Source organism: Centropristis striata, chromosome 24, assembly GCF_030273125.1.
Source record: "Centropristis striata isolate RG_2023a ecotype Rhode Island chromosome 24, C.striata_1.0, whole genome shotgun sequence".
NCBI lineage: Eukaryota > Metazoa > Chordata > Actinopteri > Perciformes > Serranidae > Centropristis > Centropristis striata.
The window spans coordinates 13,819,725-13,838,797 of NC_081540.1; the positions used below are offsets into that span (position 1 = coordinate 13,819,725).

General features: G+C 37.4%; 1 protein-coding gene across 3 annotated transcripts; it reads left to right on the forward strand.

Moving 5' to 3' along the window:
• Window positions 1-166: 166 nt before the first annotated feature.
• Window positions 167-13,706, forward strand: LOC131963115 (sentrin-specific protease 6-like). 3 transcript variants are annotated; one of them, XM_059328254.1, is made up of 22 exons: window positions 1,452-1,746; window positions 2,466-2,577; window positions 3,708-3,769; window positions 3,843-3,968; window positions 4,634-4,725; window positions 4,810-4,946; window positions 5,167-5,311; window positions 5,632-5,741; window positions 6,080-6,202; window positions 6,285-6,318; window positions 6,835-7,038; window positions 8,299-8,525; window positions 8,599-8,666; window positions 9,584-9,700; window positions 9,820-9,942; window positions 10,404-10,496; window positions 10,719-10,795; window positions 10,986-11,047; window positions 11,793-11,836; window positions 12,466-12,534; window positions 12,614-12,764; window positions 13,256-13,706. In XM_059328254.1, the coding sequence occupies exons 2-22, from the start codon at window positions 2,467-2,469 to the stop codon at window positions 13,409-13,411; spliced, it is 2,331 nt and encodes a 776-aa protein (XP_059184237.1). In that variant the 5' UTR covers window positions 1,452-1,746; window position 2,466; the 3' UTR covers window positions 13,412-13,706. The 3 variants fall into 3 exon arrangements, with proteins under 3 accessions (XP_059184240.1, XP_059184239.1, XP_059184237.1); XM_059328257.1 differs by lacking the exons at window positions 1,452-1,746; window positions 2,466-2,577 and adding an exon at window positions 167-246; XM_059328256.1 differs by having other exon boundaries at window positions 1,451-2,571.
• The last annotated feature ends 5,367 nt before the right edge of the window (window positions 13,707-19,073 follow it).

Here is a 19,073-nt window from a genome sequence, read left to right on the forward strand (position 1 = left end):
TTACAAGAAGTTTTTGCGAAACAGGTAACCGGTAACTCTGTGCAGACTTATACTATTTTTGTTATTCCAGTGGAAGGGGCGGGTTACGCAGCTGTAACTCCTCCCACATGACCTCACCTGTCCAGCTGGGCCCAATTACCTGCCTGATGACTCAGGCAGAGCGTTATGCTGTGAGTAGAACCAGGTGGAGCAGGCACGAGCTGCTCACCTGTCTGTAGGTGTCCAACCACAGAGAGGAAAACAAAAGTAAGTTTATTAAAACTAAGAGATTAACCTTTTGAATCACCTGGCTGTGGTGAACTACCTCAATGCTGTGTTTCCTATTTATTTTTCTTCACATCTGCCGTGTATTTCATTTTTGTTTTTTCGTTGCTGCTCGTGTTTGTTTTTTTTTTTTTGTTTTTTTTTTCAGATTAAGTGTACGCTATATTTTGAATATTTTCGCCATGTGACAGCCTTTTACCGGAAAATGAAGCCGTTACAGGAATCTATGCTCGCATCAAACATACCACACTACGTTAGTGTGTTCGTGTTATTGTGTGACTTTGACCTTTGTGATTCAATACAGTTCAGCAAAAGCAAAACAAACCTACAGACTAACTGATGGAGGCAGAGATAAACCAGCAAGTCCTGTATTTTGTGAGGTAAAATCAGCGTTTTTGTCAATGGAGTCTGGTATGTATCATAACATAGTTTTATAATTAGATTTTATTTTAAATTTACAAACAGGTTTGTCTCCATTTGTTGGAGAGACTGTAGCACAACATACAGGTGGAGATCAAACTTAAATAAATGACTAAAAAAATGAAATAGTATAAAAAATAAATAAGTAGGCTATTAACTTAATGATGATAACCTTTACTTCATTATTAATTTACCTTTATATTAATCCTGTTATTTATTAACTTGTCTAATTTTACAAAAGTAAATACATTTTGTGGTTGTTTATTTTCCATTACTTGCCCTTTATTTACTCCATTTGTATTTCCCCCAAAACAAATGAAAAATAATTAACATAAAATAAATAAATGAGAAAATTAAATAGGAAACCAAATGAGGTGAATTGATACAAAGTGAATACATCAAGCAGTAAAGTAAAACAGAAATATCTATTAATCTTACATTTTATTAATGATTTATGCAGACATTTTATTTTTTATATAGTCTTATATTATTGTTAATTCATTATTTTGTATGCTGGTCAATGTAACCTATTTTATTTAACATTTTCTATTTTATTATGTAATTTACTGCCTTATAATGTTTAATTAAAATAAAAAGAAATTAATGGAAAAACAAAACAAAAGATGAATGGGGAAACTAAATACTCAAGGGGAATTAATACAAAAGTAAATGGATCATGCATCAAATTAAAAAGGAAAATAAATAATTAGATAACCAATGCCTGTGTTTTTTTTTTTTGTGTGTGATAAGATATTCCTTTATTCTATTTGTTCTGAATATACAGTATATGTCTGGAGGACTGTCAGTGGAACGTTATCGGTGACGTAATGACGTAGGCCGAAGCCGGCCCCGCCCATGACGTCCCGGATGTTTTCATGTCTGTTGTTGCAGCTTGTGTTCGGACCGGCGGTGGACAGAAATGAGTCTAAACCCGTTTTATTTATTTTTACGCTGCGGACAGAACAAACTGTGACCCACATGAGCTGGCCACAATGTTCAACATTTAACAACCAGAACCACAAGTCAGACAGAAGCTAACGGAGCTCCACAAGCTGGCGTTAGGTTGGTAAACTTAGCTTTAGCATCCTGTTCCCCGCTGACAATTAGTGCCATTTTAATGTATACGGCTTAAATGTAAACCTACATACGCGGCACAATAAAATAATTACTTTTTCTAGAAGCAGTGGGGTGTTGTGGTAAATACGGCAAACAAATAATGTTCCAACTGTAATTTACAAATCAAAAATATGTACTTTTATAGTTTGCACTTCCATCTGGTCTATGTAAGCTTGCATTATATATTTCAGTGGGTGAACTGAAGAAAAGAAGTACAGTTTTCAACTAGGTTTACATAAAGTGTTTATTTTTTGTGAATTCAAGACTAAACCTATGTCACAGAAAACCTGCTAATTGTTCTGAGAGCTCAAACCTCCAGCAGGTTCCAGCTCAACAATTAGTACTATTTTAATTTTTACTGCTTAAATTTGAACGTACATCGGCAGTACAATAAAATGATTAATTTTTTATGAAGCATTGGGGTGTTCTGGTAAACTCGGCATTCTAATAATTCACCGACTGTCATTTACAAAGCTAAAATATCTACTTTTATAAATAACTTGCAAGCCCAGCCATCATTTATTTTAAATCCCATATTTCTGAATCGAGTTTGGTATGTAACCTCCTCATGTTGCATGATCTCCAAACACCAGCCGGATGGGACTGTGGCGGTAGTTTAGTGTGTTTTTTGTTAGAGGTCGGGTCTGAGTTTGTTCTGTCTTCAGCATGGTGTCTTCGTTCAAAATCCCAAAGAAGAAACATCCAGCAGGCTCTGACTCCGCCCCGCTACATGCGTCACCACTGTCCCGCCTCCAGAGCTCCGCCCTCGAGGTTAAGGTAGTTTTACTCACCTGTAAATAGTTACTCTGCGGATCTATTTTATCTGTTTATTTATTTAAAATAGCATAGTAATATGTGGGGCCAATGACGAAATTTTGATTTCAGAGGTGCGGGGACACACAGGTATCTATTCAGTTCACTGTGTTTTCTAGTAGTTCTTCTAGTTTTCTGTTGTTACTTTTAAGTTTACTTTTCCCTTTTTGATTTGACCTTTTGTAGAGCATGTAACCTCCAGCCTCTCCTCCTCCATCTCCTCCAGCCTCTTCTCCTCCATCTCCTCCAACTTCTCCTCCTCTACCTCCTCCAGCTTCTCCTCCAACTTCTCCTCCTCTACATCCTCCAGCCTCTCCTCTTGTATCTCCTTCTACATCTCTACTATCCGTCACCTGACAAAAATATATTGATGCATGACATGAACAGTGTGACAATTTGCTGTGTAACAATCATCAATTTTGATGATACGGTTATAGAGGAAAAAACTTAAGTTTTACAATTATTATGAGTATGGATGTATAAAACTGCATTTGTAATCCAAGGTTTCAGCTTGAGCGGCCCTGTACCGCTTGGTCCTAGTGCCTGACGTTTCTCTTTTGGACGGTAAAAACTGCAGGGGACAAAAATGGCCTTTTGAAAAAGTGCAGGGGACATGTCCCCTGTCCCCCAAAGTTATGTCCGTGTGTGGGACTCTCTTTAAGTGGTTTAACTATACTGTAATTTAGGTGCTATTACTGATCTCAGAGTCTTCTCACAGATCTGATGTGTTGGATTATTTTAAGGCGGTATTGCATAAGTGTCGCTGTGACTACCTCTGAAGGCGTACAATTGGTGGGATCACTTGATCCCTGCATCCCACTTCTGGCACTTTCATAGTGCAGGCGAGACGTTACAGAGCTGTAAATGTCACTGCATGGAACAGCAAAATGAAAGTGCTTCATGTCTCTCACGTTTTGTGGTTTGGTTGACCTTTTTAAGGTGGTATTACTGATCTGAGTTGTCATGCAGGTGTTGTACCTACATTTTAGGGTGGTATATTTGTTGGGAATTTGATCAGATAAATGTAATCAGTTTAAATACAAAGTATTTTAATGAATACGTTGTAATCAGTCCAATTGGTTTTGTCTGAATAGAGTTATGGGGATCGGTCCAGCAGAGACGGAGCCGACAGGATGCATGGTGGGAGCACACACAGGTTAGTAAAGAGCCCACTACAGGCTGCAGAGTACATTATAAAAGGTAACTCTTCTAAAATGAATCTGAAACAGCCCAAACAGAGGAGCATCGGCAGCCAATCGAACTGGAGCATCAGCAGCCAATCACAGTGAAGGCTGGAGCAGACAACCACAGCGTGGACAGAGAGCTTCATCGTCCTCCGCCTGTTTTTCAAATGGGTGAGTTAAAAACAGGAAGTTTTGATACCAAAATATAAATTGCTATAATGGTAATTTTATTTATTTTATATTTATTTTGAGAGCCCAAAAGGTAAAAAAACCCCAATTACATTACATCATTGCAATTTTTATTTGTATTGCTTTTTTTAATTTTATGTATTATATTTATTAATATCATCATTGCACTAAATGTTGAACTTCATGCCTTTGTTTTGCCTAGGACAAGGGTATTATTTTAAGTCCATGCTGTGCATATAAATGACAATTAAAGGGAATATGATTTATTTATTTTTTATTTTATATATATATATATATATATATATATATATATAATTTTTATTTATTTAATTGGTTTAATTTTTGTATTTATTTTTATTATTAGATGTTTTTATTGTTTTATTTTGAGATCCCAAAAGGTAAAAAAACAATTGTACTACATCTCTGTATTTATTTATGATTTTGGCTTAGTTTGTTTTTGTTTTTTTTATAATGGAAAAATGTTACTTTTACTAAATGTATTTTCATTATAAGTTAATTTTATTGTTTTTATTTTTATTATGAGAGCCCAAAAGATAAACATGAACAAAGAGCTTTTTATAAAGGTCTTTTTTTTTTTCTAATGCAGTTCACTGCAGTGAGTTGTCGTTCCTTGTTTTAACCACCAGATGGCGTCCTAAGAGAGCGTCAGACCGTCTGCTGCAGCCTGACGTGACTTCAGGGTGTCCGTCTCCACCACAGAAGAAGAGAGACTTCACTGGTAAAATGTTTATATATTTGAAAAGTCGGAACTCTGTAAATGTTTTATTTCACATATTCATATAGATTGATCTTGAAACATCAGGCTCGACGAATCAAAGCATCTCTGTGGAGTCACTGGATTCTCTGGCAGAGCTGAGAGGTGACAAGCATCCTCGCAGTTTGAGTTCTTCGACACTGGGTGGGAGAACGTGGAGGAGAGTGGACGCTGCTGAGGGAAAGGTAAAGGTCAAAGGTCATCAGCAGGGTGAAAGCGGTTTCATGATGTCATGTTGTGACTTGATAAATAAAAATGTTTAAACATTTTTGGCAAAAATGAACAGAAACTACAACTTTAAAACGCAATTATTAAAAAAGTGAGCACTTTATAAATCTATTTAAATCTGAAGTTTTACAAACGAAATGAAAAAAATGTAACTTGAATTTGATGTTTTTGTTTCAGGGTGAGAAGAAGAACTACTCGCCTCCCTCCAGTGCAGACCAGACATCAGAAGACGACTTTGTGTTTCCGCCTAGAGCCAGAAACAAACCCTCTGTGATGTCAAAGAGGACACTGCCGAAACCCAAACGGACTGCGACAGAACCCAGTGAGTTTAATTTGAAGAATACGATCAATCATGAAGGACAAGAAAGTCATTACCTCTAGAGAAAAGAATCACAATTTTATGAGTAAGGAGTCGTAATGTCTTGAGAAAAACATTTGCAATTGTATGAGAATATAGTTGTAATATTCTGAGAAAAAGTCTTAATGTTCTGAGAAATATAGACATGATGTCAAACCTGTTAACCGCAGTGTTCTAACTTACTAAAAGCTATTGATTGTTTTATTAATTATTGCCGCAGCAGAATTAATCATCTGAATCAGAAACAAATATATTTAAGATGTCGGCTTCTTGTTCTCCCTCAGTTGTGCTGTCGAGTGAAGAGGAGGGTGAAGACGAAGGAGACGGAGGAGACGAAGGAGACGGAGGACAGAGGAAGTCTCGTTGTCGGGTGAATGTATCCACTCAGATACGGGTACGTATCTGTTTAGGCCCGCCCACATGATTTCTCCCTCCCTCAAACTAGAAAAAAATATTGTTTCAAACACAAAAACAATCATAAAAAGCATATTATCTAATGAAAAAGTTTGTTGTGAACTAAGTAATATTCATGGACCTGACTGTATATTAACAAATGTTTTTCCAAATTCATTTTTGTATATTTTTTCTTTTATTTAAAATTCAAATGTTTTCTTAAAATATTTCAATATTTTTACGTATTAAAATATCATGAGTCTTTCTTAAATTATTGCAACTTTTACCTTAAAATAATTTTCATTTATTTATTAAAATATTGTCCGATTGTCTCAACAGGTTTCTTCTTCTGAAGCTGAAGAACAAGAATACAATCTGCTGCCGCCTCCTTCCTTCCTGCAGCTGGACTTCGCCTCACTTCACGCCGGCCTCGTGCACGCTGATGGCAACGGGAAGATGACTGTGAGTACTACAGAAATATTAATCGACAGCCTCCATCAGATTCATATTTAATGATTTTAAATGTTTGTGTTTTGTTGTTTAGATCACTGGAAGCGGCATCACTCTTCCTCTGAGAGGTAACAACACACACTTATTACTTTATTACTTGAATACTGGTTGCATCTGGAAATATTAGTATTATATTTTAAATATTACAATATTTTTACTTGCAAATATATTAGGTTTTTCTTAACTGTTGCTTAAATCATGACTATTTTTTCCTAAAATATTACAACTTTTTCTTAATTTCTTTTCTTTAAATAAAACAGTATTTTTTATTCTTTGAACTTCTGAAAATATAACAACTTTTGCTATATTTTAAGAAAAGATGTAGCATTTTAAGAAAAATAGTATAACCATATTTTTTCTTAATATATAACTTTATTTTTTGTAAAGTGCTACAGTATTTTTTCTTTTCAAAATCTTAAAATATTTTTGTTATGACTTGAAATATTACACGTTTTTGGCAAGACATAATATTTTATGTTAACCACATTAAGCCACATTTTTAAAACAAAAATATTACAATGTTTCTTTGAAAGCTAATGTGAGTTTACATTTAAAACAAACTGAACGTTTGTGAACTCTTTCAGGAGCTGACGAGGGGGAGGTCAGCGTGGTGGCGTCGCAGCTTCGGGGTTATGGTGTGTGGGACGGGGGCGTGGCTCGGGGCGGCGCCCTGCTGGCTGGCTGGAAAGGCCCCGCCCCCTCGCTGATCTTCCTGTGGGTGACTGACGCTCAGGCCAACCTGCTGCAGAGGGAGCTGACGGCCATTCAGACCGCCGGCACCGCAGCAGGTGATCTGAAATTTCTGTTTCAGCCTGAACACAGAAACAAGGTGCTGAAACAGTCCGAAAAACTCTCTGTAGTTTCCATCATCACACTGTTTCCACACAGAGCAGGAAAAACATGGTTCTCTCACTCAGAAAATAAATGTTCTTACAAAACACATCACAAGCATCCTCAGAGTTTCCCATTAATTACCTCGACTGTGGCGGCCTTTCAGAGGCTGCGCTAACGCCATATTTCAAGCTACTGAAAGTATATTTACACTACTCATAATATAAAGTTATTTTGCGTTGTGTGTCTATGCTCAGCAGAGTGTCTGTCACCCATCAGTCAATCAAAACCCTGTATTAACGCTGCGTATGCATATAAACATTACATACGCTGTTTTTCCAGCAAAAACCAAATGTATGAAAAGTGAACTTGCTGTGAGAATGTGCGTTAACAGCCACAGTGACACATTGTTGCTGATCCCAGAGCCGAGGCACCAAAAAGCTCATTTTCACCACGTCCACCTCTCACGCAGTGGCAGCACATTGATTTGCCATTGTTTTTTTTCGATAACCAGCCGGCATGCCGTCGATTTGTAGTCATTTGCATGTCATCTGCGTATTGATCTGCGGGAGGAGCCGGGCGTGGCTGGGGGCTCGTGCATGTGCGCTCAATTCACAGTGATTGGGATGTATCAAGGGAAGGTGTGCAGAACCTGCCGTAAGCACAGTTTGATACATGTGGAGGTGAGTTTGCGTACATACTTTTCTTGTTTTGGGAGTACGCCATCTTTCAGTAAGAAAGCTACTAACTCTTTGATACATGTGGCCCCAGGTCTTCTGCTCCACAGCTCCCAGTCTGTGTAATGCGCTCCATGACCACCTGAGGGCACCGCAGCCTGTGGACACTTCTAAAAACCCTCCTCTTTACCAGAGCCTTTTGCAAGTGTTTCAGTTTCCTTAGATGCCATCCTTGTTTTTATCTTTCAATTCAATTCAATTCAATTCAATTGGCTTTATTGGCATGACGTAACAATGTATATATTGCCAAAGCAAGCATCAGAAAAAAAGATAACAAGATAAGGAAAGCAATATTTACAATAAATTATTATAATTCTGTTATTCATTTTAAATGAAATGAAAAGAAAAACTAATAACAATAAAAGAAAGCAATATTTACAGCCAGAGACTGGGTAAACTGGTGACTATTCTCTGTCCACTATGTGCATGAAAAGCCGGCTGATGGGTCAGTTGTGTTAACGTGTCCTCCTGGTCCTTCAGGCCCGCCGTGTTCCCTCCTCCTGCTGGTACTGAAGGAGCAACTGCAGGAGCTCCAGGCCGCCCTGCTGGCCTCCATCCTGGACATGGAGGAGTACAGGAGCGGCTTCTCCTCCGGTGGTCCAACCTCCCCTCTGGAGTGGACCGACGGGCTGCTTCTCCTCCACAGCTGTCCTCCTCCTCTGGATCAGCACCTCCTGGGGCTGCTGGGCCTTCAGCAACAGTCCAAGGTAAGACTCCTCCTGGAGGTGGTACAGTCAGTCTCAGACTCTGAAACAAACAAACAAATCTGTTTTCTTGCAGGTGAAAAAGAAGCAGGAGAACACCAAGTCCGACCAGAACTCGTCTGGTCTGCAGCAGCTTCCCACCAGGTAACTCCACATCGACCAGGTAACATAGGTTAAACTCATAGACTGTATATAGATCATGGACGTAGTGACCATGACGTCCCCCATTGGTTTGTGGCCCGTTGGAAGCATCGAGTTCAGCGTTACACTCGTCGCTAACTTGTTGCCGATACGGGGAGCAGACCATATTTGGACTGTGGAGGAGGAGAGGGATCTGATCACTGACTACAGCCTCTCTACACCTCAACCAGACTGAGAGAAGCTGCTGCTCATTCATGTTAGCATTTACTGGAGCATTAACTGGGATGTTAGTTTTGGCAAAAAATAAAAATAAAACTTATGTTACTTACCTCAGAAAACTGAGCAGCGACTCCTTGGAGCGTCTATTAGTCCAACCAAATGCTGAACAAGACATTTTAATGAACAAAATGTTCAAATAAACTGTCATTAAAAGAAAATACAGTAAAAGGGTCAAAGTTATGAGACCAAGCTGCTAAATGTCCTTTTTTAATCTATATAACGTTATATATAACTTTGACACGTTACACGTTGGATACGCATTGTTCTGCTTCTCTCCTGATAATGGCTCACCTTGTTAGTGACCTGTCAATCAAAGGTTGCCACGCCCCAAATCATACGATTCTTTATCTTAGATTTTCTTCTAAATGGGGCCATTATTTGAACTATTGACATGAAATTGTCTTGAAGATTTTTTACTAGTGATTGAGACCATAGTGTTGTCCTAAAAAAAATTCTGAGGTAATCAAGTTTTCTCATTTTGCATTGAAATTAATAGACAGAATTGTTTTTGCAGCCACACTTAGCGCCCCCTGCTGGAATTTTTGGTAGAATGCAGCTTAAGGCACTTCCTGGTTGGCCTCCCTGCTCAGACCCGGAGGTTGCCGCCTGTTTAAACCTCTCTCTCTCTATGTGGTCTTCAGGTTGATCCGGTACCCGGCTGCCCCCTCTAAAGGCCGGATCACTGTGACGAAGGAAGATCTGGCCCGTCTGGGCAGTGGCGAGTTCCTTAACGATGTCCTCATCGACTTCTACCTCAAGTCAGTCTGTCAGATGAGAAAGATTTTAGATTGAAAGCTTTAATGAAGTGAAGGTGTGATGTAGTTCCTGTCAGTCACCAGCAGGAGGTGTCCTGACCCATGTCCCGGTCCTCCTGCAGGTATCTCCTCCTGGAGGGTGTGGGGGGCGCCGTGGCCCAGAGTAGTTACGTCTTCAGCAGCTTCTTCTACACACAGCTAAGCAGACGGCGAGCCGCCGGAGAGGCCGACGCCCCCTCTGTCCCGTAAGATCAACGCTGAAACATAAAGAACACGAGTCAGTCAATCATGAAGTCGGCTGCTCTATTTTTTGCAACTTTTGTGCAAAAATGTTACTTAAGTGTAATATTTGTAGCACTTCAATACCATTTTTGTGGTTTTGATTTGGCCGCTGTTGTTCCATGAAAAAAAAAATCGACATTGTTATTGAAACATTAAAAACGAAGGCTGGATCCATCTTTAACGGGACCGACCACAGCCGTAAAATAAATCTACAAACTGACTGTTGATTAGTAACTTTAGTCCCAAATAAAAACATAGTGGTTTCTTGTATTTTGTTGCAATTATTACTCATTATCTTCATTTCTTTTCACTGTAAAAACTCTTAAGGTTGTTACTTCACGCAGCCAAATGCTTATTATTTTCCAGTTTACAGAACGTAATTAGTTATTTATTGTTTTATTCATAAAATCTGCCATTTCCTCAGTGATCGTCACGTGAGGCATCGGCGGGTGAAGAGGTGGACCCGCCACGTCGACATCTTCACCAAAGACTTCCTGTTTGTGCCTGTCAATCAAGAGTAAGATCACACATTGATTCCATGTTGTAGAAATGAATATTGGGCCGCGTTTGTGCTATAATTAGTCATTTCTTAGTTGTTTTTGTATTTAATTTTTTGTGCAGTACATGCAACATCCATGTCTACTTGACTTTAGTCAAACATCAAAACGGCACTAGAAACATTTAAAACTCCTTTTTGCTTGCCTGCTCTTGTTGCTGATGCTGTATGATGTGTTGACAGCGCTCACTGGTACCTGCTGGTGGTCTGCTTCCCGGGTCTGGAGGAGGTTCAGTACGAGCCGTTCCACAGTGCGACAGGTGAGCTGCTCTTTCTGATGACCTCAGTCAGTTTTTGGTGTTTGGCCACAGTAATTAAAACATTAAATGTTCCAGAACGTGTTTGAGACGTCTGAGTCTATCTTTGTTTTTATAAATACGTTTTCGGAGAAGGAATCTGCTGAATACTGAAGTGTTGTGAAAAAGAGGTTTCGGGTTGTTTGTGTCTCAGGTGGATCGCATCGAGCGGCGGGTCAAAGTTCATCTTTCAGTCTGAGATCGCAGCAGCGACCGGTAAATAATTATCTTTTATCACCTGTACAGGAAACAAAAGCATTATTTAATTAAACATAAAAGTCAAGAACCATCCTGTTATTTTTATTGTGTTTTTTTATTAATGTATGTTTCGCAGCTTCTCTTTCTGCCATTTTCTTCCCTTTCAAAACAAAACAAATAACTTCTCTTTTATGTCTTGTGTTATTTTTCTTTAAAAAATTAAAATATTAATTTTTCTATTGTGACATTTTTCCCCCACATTTCATTATTAGCTCTTTTTCCCAAAATATAGGTCATGTTAGGGTTAATTGTGATTTCATTTATTATTTGCTATTATTATTTATTATTTTTTTTACATTTCTGTCCCATTTTCATAAATGTTTTGCTTTTTTTGCAACATATGAGTTGGGGTTTTTTTTTGTAACATTTTGTCCCTGTTTGCACATTTTTGCCTTTTTTGTTTATTATTGTGACATTTTTCTGGTGTTTGTGTTGCAGGTTTGGCTTTTCTTTACTGATGTTATCAGATAATTACAGATATTTATTCATTTATATTTGAACAACTGAGTTCAGTAAATTAAGATTAACTTGGATTTTAATAAAACAATAATTTAAACATTAAGAGTTTGCTAGTTTTTGTACAAAGAGCAAAAAAAAACATGATTTAATCATTTTCTAATTGATAGCGTATCTTCATTAGAATGAGATTGTTGGTTGTTTTCTGTATAAAATAAAACGTAAATCTGAATTCTGTGTTTTGTAGGAGTGCACTCAGCAGAGCTGGCGGGGCGACACGGTGTTAAAGCGGTGAGTCGTCAATGAAGAAACTAATCGGAGGAATTTTGTTCCGCCTTGATGCGTCAAATATGGAAGAGTTTCTAAATGTTTGCATTCAACCCTCTTTAAAAGTACGGTTTCTTTAAAGGACCTCCAAAAATCCACCATTTGTCATTAAAATGAAACTAAAAACCGGCATTATCCTCAGTTTCAACTTTACACCCGTCCTTGATCTACTGTTCCGAACATTTCTTTTAGAAAAACTAACCAAAACAAAGCTTAAAATTTTGATATTTCTGTCAATCACTTTATTCTACATCTGTCATTTCAAACTAACCAGATCTCGTTTAAATCATTGAATTCTGCTCTTCAGCGACACTGAAGCCATGACTATTTGACTTGAACTACTGGAAATTGACTTTTTATCATATTCTAATGTATTGAGTTGCATCTGTATGTAAATTTTATGCTGCACAAAAGACATGTTTGAGTTTTTTCCATTTCTAGCCATGACAATGCTGTTTCTATAGAGCTGTAGGACTTATAGATTGTAAATATTGCAGTGAAATACAAGGCCACAGTGAGCAAAAATAACAAAACTGCTTGTTTTATTCAGATTAATTTAATTAGTGAATGATTGAAGCTTCCCTCCTCTGCAGGCCGTGCATCCTGGTGATGAACTCACTGAAGCTTTCGGACCACGAGAACGTCTGCAGACTCGTCAGAGAGTAAGTTTCTCTTCTGTCGCTGCTGAAACACAAATAAAAGTTTCTGCTTTTTCATTGAGTGCTCATGGGTTTGTCTCAGCTACCTGCAGGTGGAGTGGGAGGTCCGCAGGGGGACACCGCGTCTCTTCACATCGGACCGCATGAGGAGCTCTAACTGCAGAGTCCCTCAGCAGGACAACAGCAGCGACTGTGGCCTGTACCTGCTGCAGTACGCAGAGAGCTTCCTGCAGGTACACAAACACTGCATCATTGCATCTTCACTTTGTTCTGAAAAGGAAAAAATAAATCTTAAAAAACCCCAGTAAAAGTCTGGCAGCAAAAGTTGCCAAACTACTGTAACTACCTCATTTTACAATTAATATATTATGAAATTTGGATAAAATATAGTAAATATCTGTTTTTAAAAATTTATATCTGTAGAATAAGTTGTTTTTTTTACTTTAATATGACTTAGTGTTTGACAACTTTTGCTGCCAGACCTTTTACCTTTTTTTGCAATTTCTTTGTACACTTTTAGAACTTTTTTTTTTTTTACATTATTTAACATTCAAGATCATTAAGCAATTGAATCATACTGTAAAAAATATTCTATTATAATTGTATAATATATTATTTTACAGATTTCAACTTCCATTGTGAAGAAATTAACCGTATAGCATTTGCAATAGAAAAAAACTCCAAGAAAAACCCTGTAAAATGTCGTGTGTATTTGGCTCCCAAGGACCCTGTGGTGAACTTTGACCTCCCGTTACGGTTGGACCACTGGTTTCCACGGCAGCGTGTGCGGCAGAAGCGCAAGGAGATACAAACTGTGATCGTGAGGATGCACCAGAGTCAGAACAAAGAAACCAAAAAACAAAGCACACCGAGCCATTAATAGGGCTACTGCAGGTAAAATAATTATAGTTATTATTTTTATTATTAATATTCAGAGAAAAAAATCTCAAATATTCTCTAACATTAAAGAAGCAAATTTTGAAGGAAAAACTCTGACTTTTTTTTCTTGCAAACTTACAACTTTAATCTAATATTTCCCTGTTTTCATTTCTTATTTCACTTGAAATACTCCATCTTATAATTCACCTGTGCAATAAATTATTTATATTTTTTCTACGTTGTTAATTTGACTTTGATGTCCAGAAGATGTTTGTTAAATAAAAGTTTTAATCAAATCATGTTGTGTGCATGTAAATAATTTCATACTTCAGAAATGACTTCCTGTTTTATAAAATAAAACTGTTTTTATTCCAATTTGTCAAAGGTTTTATTCTGAAACTGACTTAAAACAGGATTTCAACTGCGGTCAAACCTATTCCAGTAGATTGTAAACTGCATCATTAATAATGTGCTTTTTAATAACCCGCAGTAATTTTGTTTTATAAAACATTTATTTCTATTTATTTACATATTGAGGCACACATCTTCTGTCAGTTAAAAAAAGTACAATAATAAACATAATATTCCAATAATTGTACCCAAAATTATGTTAAAAGAGGCATTAATGAATAAAATATTTTTATTTTACGCTTTATTTATTTACCTTTAATTATTCCACATTTTATTTACTTTCCTTGAATTTGCTCTTAGTTCAGCTTTTAATTCTATATTTCCCCTTTGCATTTCCAAAATCAAACATGATTTGATTAATAAATTCATGCATCATCAAGTGTGTGTGTGTGTGTGGGGGGGATTCAAGTATATCGAGACATTAAAAAATGAATATAATGTGCGATAAATTATTTCTGTTTTCAAAATAATTATTCACTTCGTACTTAATAAATTCATTTTTTTGATTAAAATACATTTTCCATTTGTTATTGAATTTACTTTTATTTGTTATAAAACATGTAAAATAATTATTTGTAATTTGTTTATAAACTTTTACATTGATTTTTTTGTTTATTTCAAATAAATACATCTATCTTTTATGGTGGATGGAAGCTGCCAAAATAAAATTGACCAAAAATTGTATAAAAAATAGACATTAATTAATTCATAAAATATTTATTTTGTTTCTCTTTGTTTTTAACTGTATTATTTCCCTATTTATGTACTATCCTATTTCATTTTCATCTTTATTTGCCTTTAATTTTTTAAGCATTTTTAAATGTCTAATTATTTTTTAAATAAATAATAAAATAAAATTAAAGTGACATTATATTGCTTATTATTGTTAATATTTCTAATGATTATTAATGATGGGTTAGTGCTGATGATCATCGAGGTCACTGGGCTACTATGCGTGTGTGTGTGTGTAGTAATCTCGGGGTTTTAGCATGGGGCCCCCCTCCTGCTGAGCACCAATCAGCTTACAGCTCATTAACTGGATCAGAGGGGGAGTTAGAGACAAAACAACAGATAACTCAGTATCACTAATAAATCATTTATAACTCAGTATAAAGTCTTAAAAACCATAACTGATCTATAAAGAGTTTATTATATTAAAACGTTAGTATACATATATTGTTTTAATGGTTAATTATGTTTTTTTTAATAGTAAAAGTTTTATAACACTGTGGTGTGTGTAATTTATATCGTACAGGAGAAGTTTTCTAGTTTCGTCAAGTTTTTTAAAGTAAACTGCAAAGTGTTTTATCACAATATGCGAGTTCTGGTCAGACCCTGTTGTGCCCCTGATCTGGCCCTGGTGTAACCCTTGAAGTTCTGGATTGGCTCTGATCTGACACTGGTGTGGCAGAGTTTCGGCCTGGTCTGGCCCTTGTATAGCCCTGGTCTGGCCCATAGACTGTATAAATGGACGTAGTGACCATGATGTCACCCATTGGTTTGTGGCCCGTTGGAAGCATCGAGTTCAGCGTTACACTCGTCGCCATCTTGTTTCTGATACGGGGAGCAGACCATATTTGGACTGTGGAGGAGCGAGAGGGAATACAGGTTTAAGGCATATTGCCTCCCTGCTCAGACCCGGAGGTTGCTGCCTGGTCTGACCCTTGTGTAGCCCTGGTCTGGCCCTGGTTTGGCCCTTGTGTAGCCTTGTAGTGGCTCTGGTCTGCTCATGCAGCGTAGCAAGGGCTAATCTGAGCGACGGGAGGTTCAGATTAGACAGATTTAGGACCTCCTGAAGTCTCTGTCCTGCTTCCAAAAAATTATCTGAGTGAAGATTGAAAACTGATCCTGATTCTCTGCTGGACTCCAGAACAGAACCAGGTCTGTCCCAGGAACAGTGTCCCATCACATGTCAACAGTTTTATAGCAAAAACACCGTAAACAACAGTAATGACTGTATACGTGATTGAAAACACGTCACATGAGGGTTTGAGACGCTCTTTGTTTCCCTTCACCTCCTTGTCTCCTCTCGTTAATCCCATTATCCAATAAAAGACGTCCGCCATTGTTGACTGTGATGCAGCGGGGGGTAACAGTCTGGACAAGTCTAATTATAGAGTCTGGTTTGTCTGCTGTGAGTCCACAGTCAGCGTCTCATGTTTCCTTCATCTGAGGATTCAGTCACAGCTCATCATCTTATTGTTTTTATTAATATCAGTTAAAGTTACAAGCTTATACAAATGTTTTAACATGTTAGTAGTTTAAAAACCATTTTTTTTTAAGTTTTAAAAGCTAAAATACTCAAGCAAGTCCTTTAGTCTGTGTTTTTTGTTATTTACTCACTTGAGTTTTGTCAAACCAGATTATTAAACTGGTTTAGTGAAAACGAGTCAGGGGAAAGCCAGCGGCCCATGATCACCTTTGACCTCAATGCTTAATCTGACTTTGCAGAGAGTTCAGGTAATCCACAGATCAGTCTGCCGAACGACCACCTGGCTGTTAACTACCTCTTTGGCTCTGACTGTGATCCCAGCTGAGTTCTGGGTGGATTCTGGCTTCAGTCCGGCTGGATTCTGGTTAGATACCAGCTTGATTCTGGATAGATCCTTGCTGAGTTCTGCTTAGATTTTGGCTGGATACTGGTTGGATTCTGGTTTGGTTCCAGTTAGATTCCGGCTGGATTCTGGTTTTATCAAGGCTGAGTTCTGGATGGATTCTGGTTAGCATTTTAGTGCATTTGTAAAGACATGATTTATATTATGACCACTGTGTCTAATTACACATAGATCTGCTGCAATATAATAAAAACATTTTATTACATGTTATTTACACACTGAGATCTTCCACGTTATTATAAAAGGCTTTTATTACATGTTAATTACACACAGATTTTCTATGTATTATAAAAACTTTTATTACATGTTAATTACACATTGAGATCTGTTACATTGTAATAAAACCTTTTAATACAGGTTAGTTACACACTGAGATTTGCTACATTATAATATTTATTTTTATTACATGTTAATTACACAATGAGATCTGCTACATTATAATAAAACCATTTATTACACACTGAGATCACTACGTTATTATAAAAAGCGTTTATTACATGTTAATTACGCAATGAGATCTGCTACATTATAATAAAACCATTTATTACACACTGAGATTTGCTATGTTATAATAAAAGACTTATTACATGTTAATTACACATTGAGATCTGTTACATTGTAATAAAAACGTTTATTACAGTTTAATTACACACTGAGATTTGCTATGTTATAATAAAAGACTTATTACATGTTAATTACACATTGAGATCTGTTACATTGTAATAAAAACTTTTATTACAGTTTAATTACACACTGAGATTTGCTATGTTAGTATAAAAAAAATTTTATTGCATGTTTTAGGTTTGAAGACTTTGAAGACAGCAGCTTCGGTTTAACCTGTTTTTGGAGTCCTACGTGTTAAAAGCATCAGTGTCACAGGGGAATCATGGGTAATGAACCACGTCCGTCCTGCCTGATGAGTTTAAGTTGTTTATTAATTGTGATGTTTATATAAAGTAGCACCCTGCGTGTTTGTTTGATTTCCTTTGAACAACACTGACCTGTTGCACCGCCTCTGACACTCATCCACTCCAGCAGCTTAACAAATAGGATTAGAGCAAAGAGAAAAAACCTCCCATCTGCTCACCTGAAAGAGCAGCGAGCGGCGCGGCGACGCTGGAAGGTGCTCGACCTCCAGTTTCCTGTTAGATTGGACGTGGTGGATGGACGACTGCAAGACGGGAGCTGATGAGCTGAGGAAGCCAACTTGAGACGCAGAGTCCGGCTGGACGTTTAGATTTATCGAGAGATGGCAGGAAAGTGTGCGAGGCTGCTGCTGTGGATGTTTGGGGTGACACTTCTGTCAGGGTACATCTACTCTGAGACAGGTGCGTACTTTTTTGGTCGTTTTAATTTGTGTACTTGTACAAATACACAAGTGAAAAATACTTTTAAATACATGTTAAAGTCCTGCATTGCATGTCCTCATTCAGTTTTAATGCACAAACTTCTATAGCTGTATGTATCTGCAGCAGTAGTACTAAGTATTCTCAGCTACATGTAGTAAAAGTATAGGAGTATTCTGAGCTTTCCTGTAGTAAAGGTATAGAAGTAGTCTCAGATTTCCTGTAGTAAAAGTATTGAACTATTCTCAGCTTCATATAGTAAAATTACAGGGGTGTTCTCAGCTTTCCTTTAATAAAAGTATAGAAGTATTCTCAGCTTTTCTTTAATAAAAGTATAGAAGTATTCTCAGCTTCATGTAGTAAAAGTACAGAAATAATATCAGCTTCCTGTAGTATAGTATAAAACTATTCTCAGCTTCCTGTAGTAAAATTACAGAAGCATTTTCAGCTTCCTGTAGTATTCTCAGCTTCCTGTAGTAGAATTACAGAAGCATTCTCAGCTTCCTGTAGTAAAAGTATAGAAGTATTCTCAGCTTCCTGTAGTAAAAGTATAGAACTATTCTCAGCTTCCTGTAGTAAAAGTACAGAAGTATTCTCAGCTTCCTGTAGTAAAAGTATAGAACTATTCTCAGCTTCCTGTAGTAAAAGTATAGAACAATTCCCAGCTTCCTGTAGTAAAAGCACAGAAGTATTCCCAGCTTCCTGTAGTAAAAGTACAGAAGTATTCTCAGATTCCTGTAGTAAAAGTACAGAAGTATTCCCAGCTTCCTGTAGTAAAAGTACAGAAGTATTCTCAGCTTCCTGTAGTAAAAGTATAGAACTATTCTCAGCTTCCTGTAGTAAAAGTACAGAAGTATTCTCAACACCATGTAGTAAAAGTAAAGTAGCTTTCAGATAATTGTAGTGCAGTAGAGTGTAGCGGTATAGATAGAAGTACTAAATGTACTCTGTTACTTTGTGGTTTTCCTGCAGGTGTGGTTGGGGGGCAGCCAGTGGACTCGGAGGAGCGTGGTGGATATTTGAGCAACCTGGACTCGGATCAGCTTCTATACAGACGACATGCCGCTGTGACTCGGAGAAAAAGGAACATCTTGTTTCCCAGCGGAGTCAAACTCTGCACTCAGGAGACAGTAGACGAGGCCATCGCCAACCATCTCAACTACTTCCACCTCAGAGGTGTGTGTGTGGGCCCTGGTGTTCAGGTTTACTGGTTCCGGTTGTGGTCTCTGAGAGTCAGTCAGACCTGCAGGAAGTCCCTTTTTACTTTAACACTTGAGGCGTTTCACTGAAG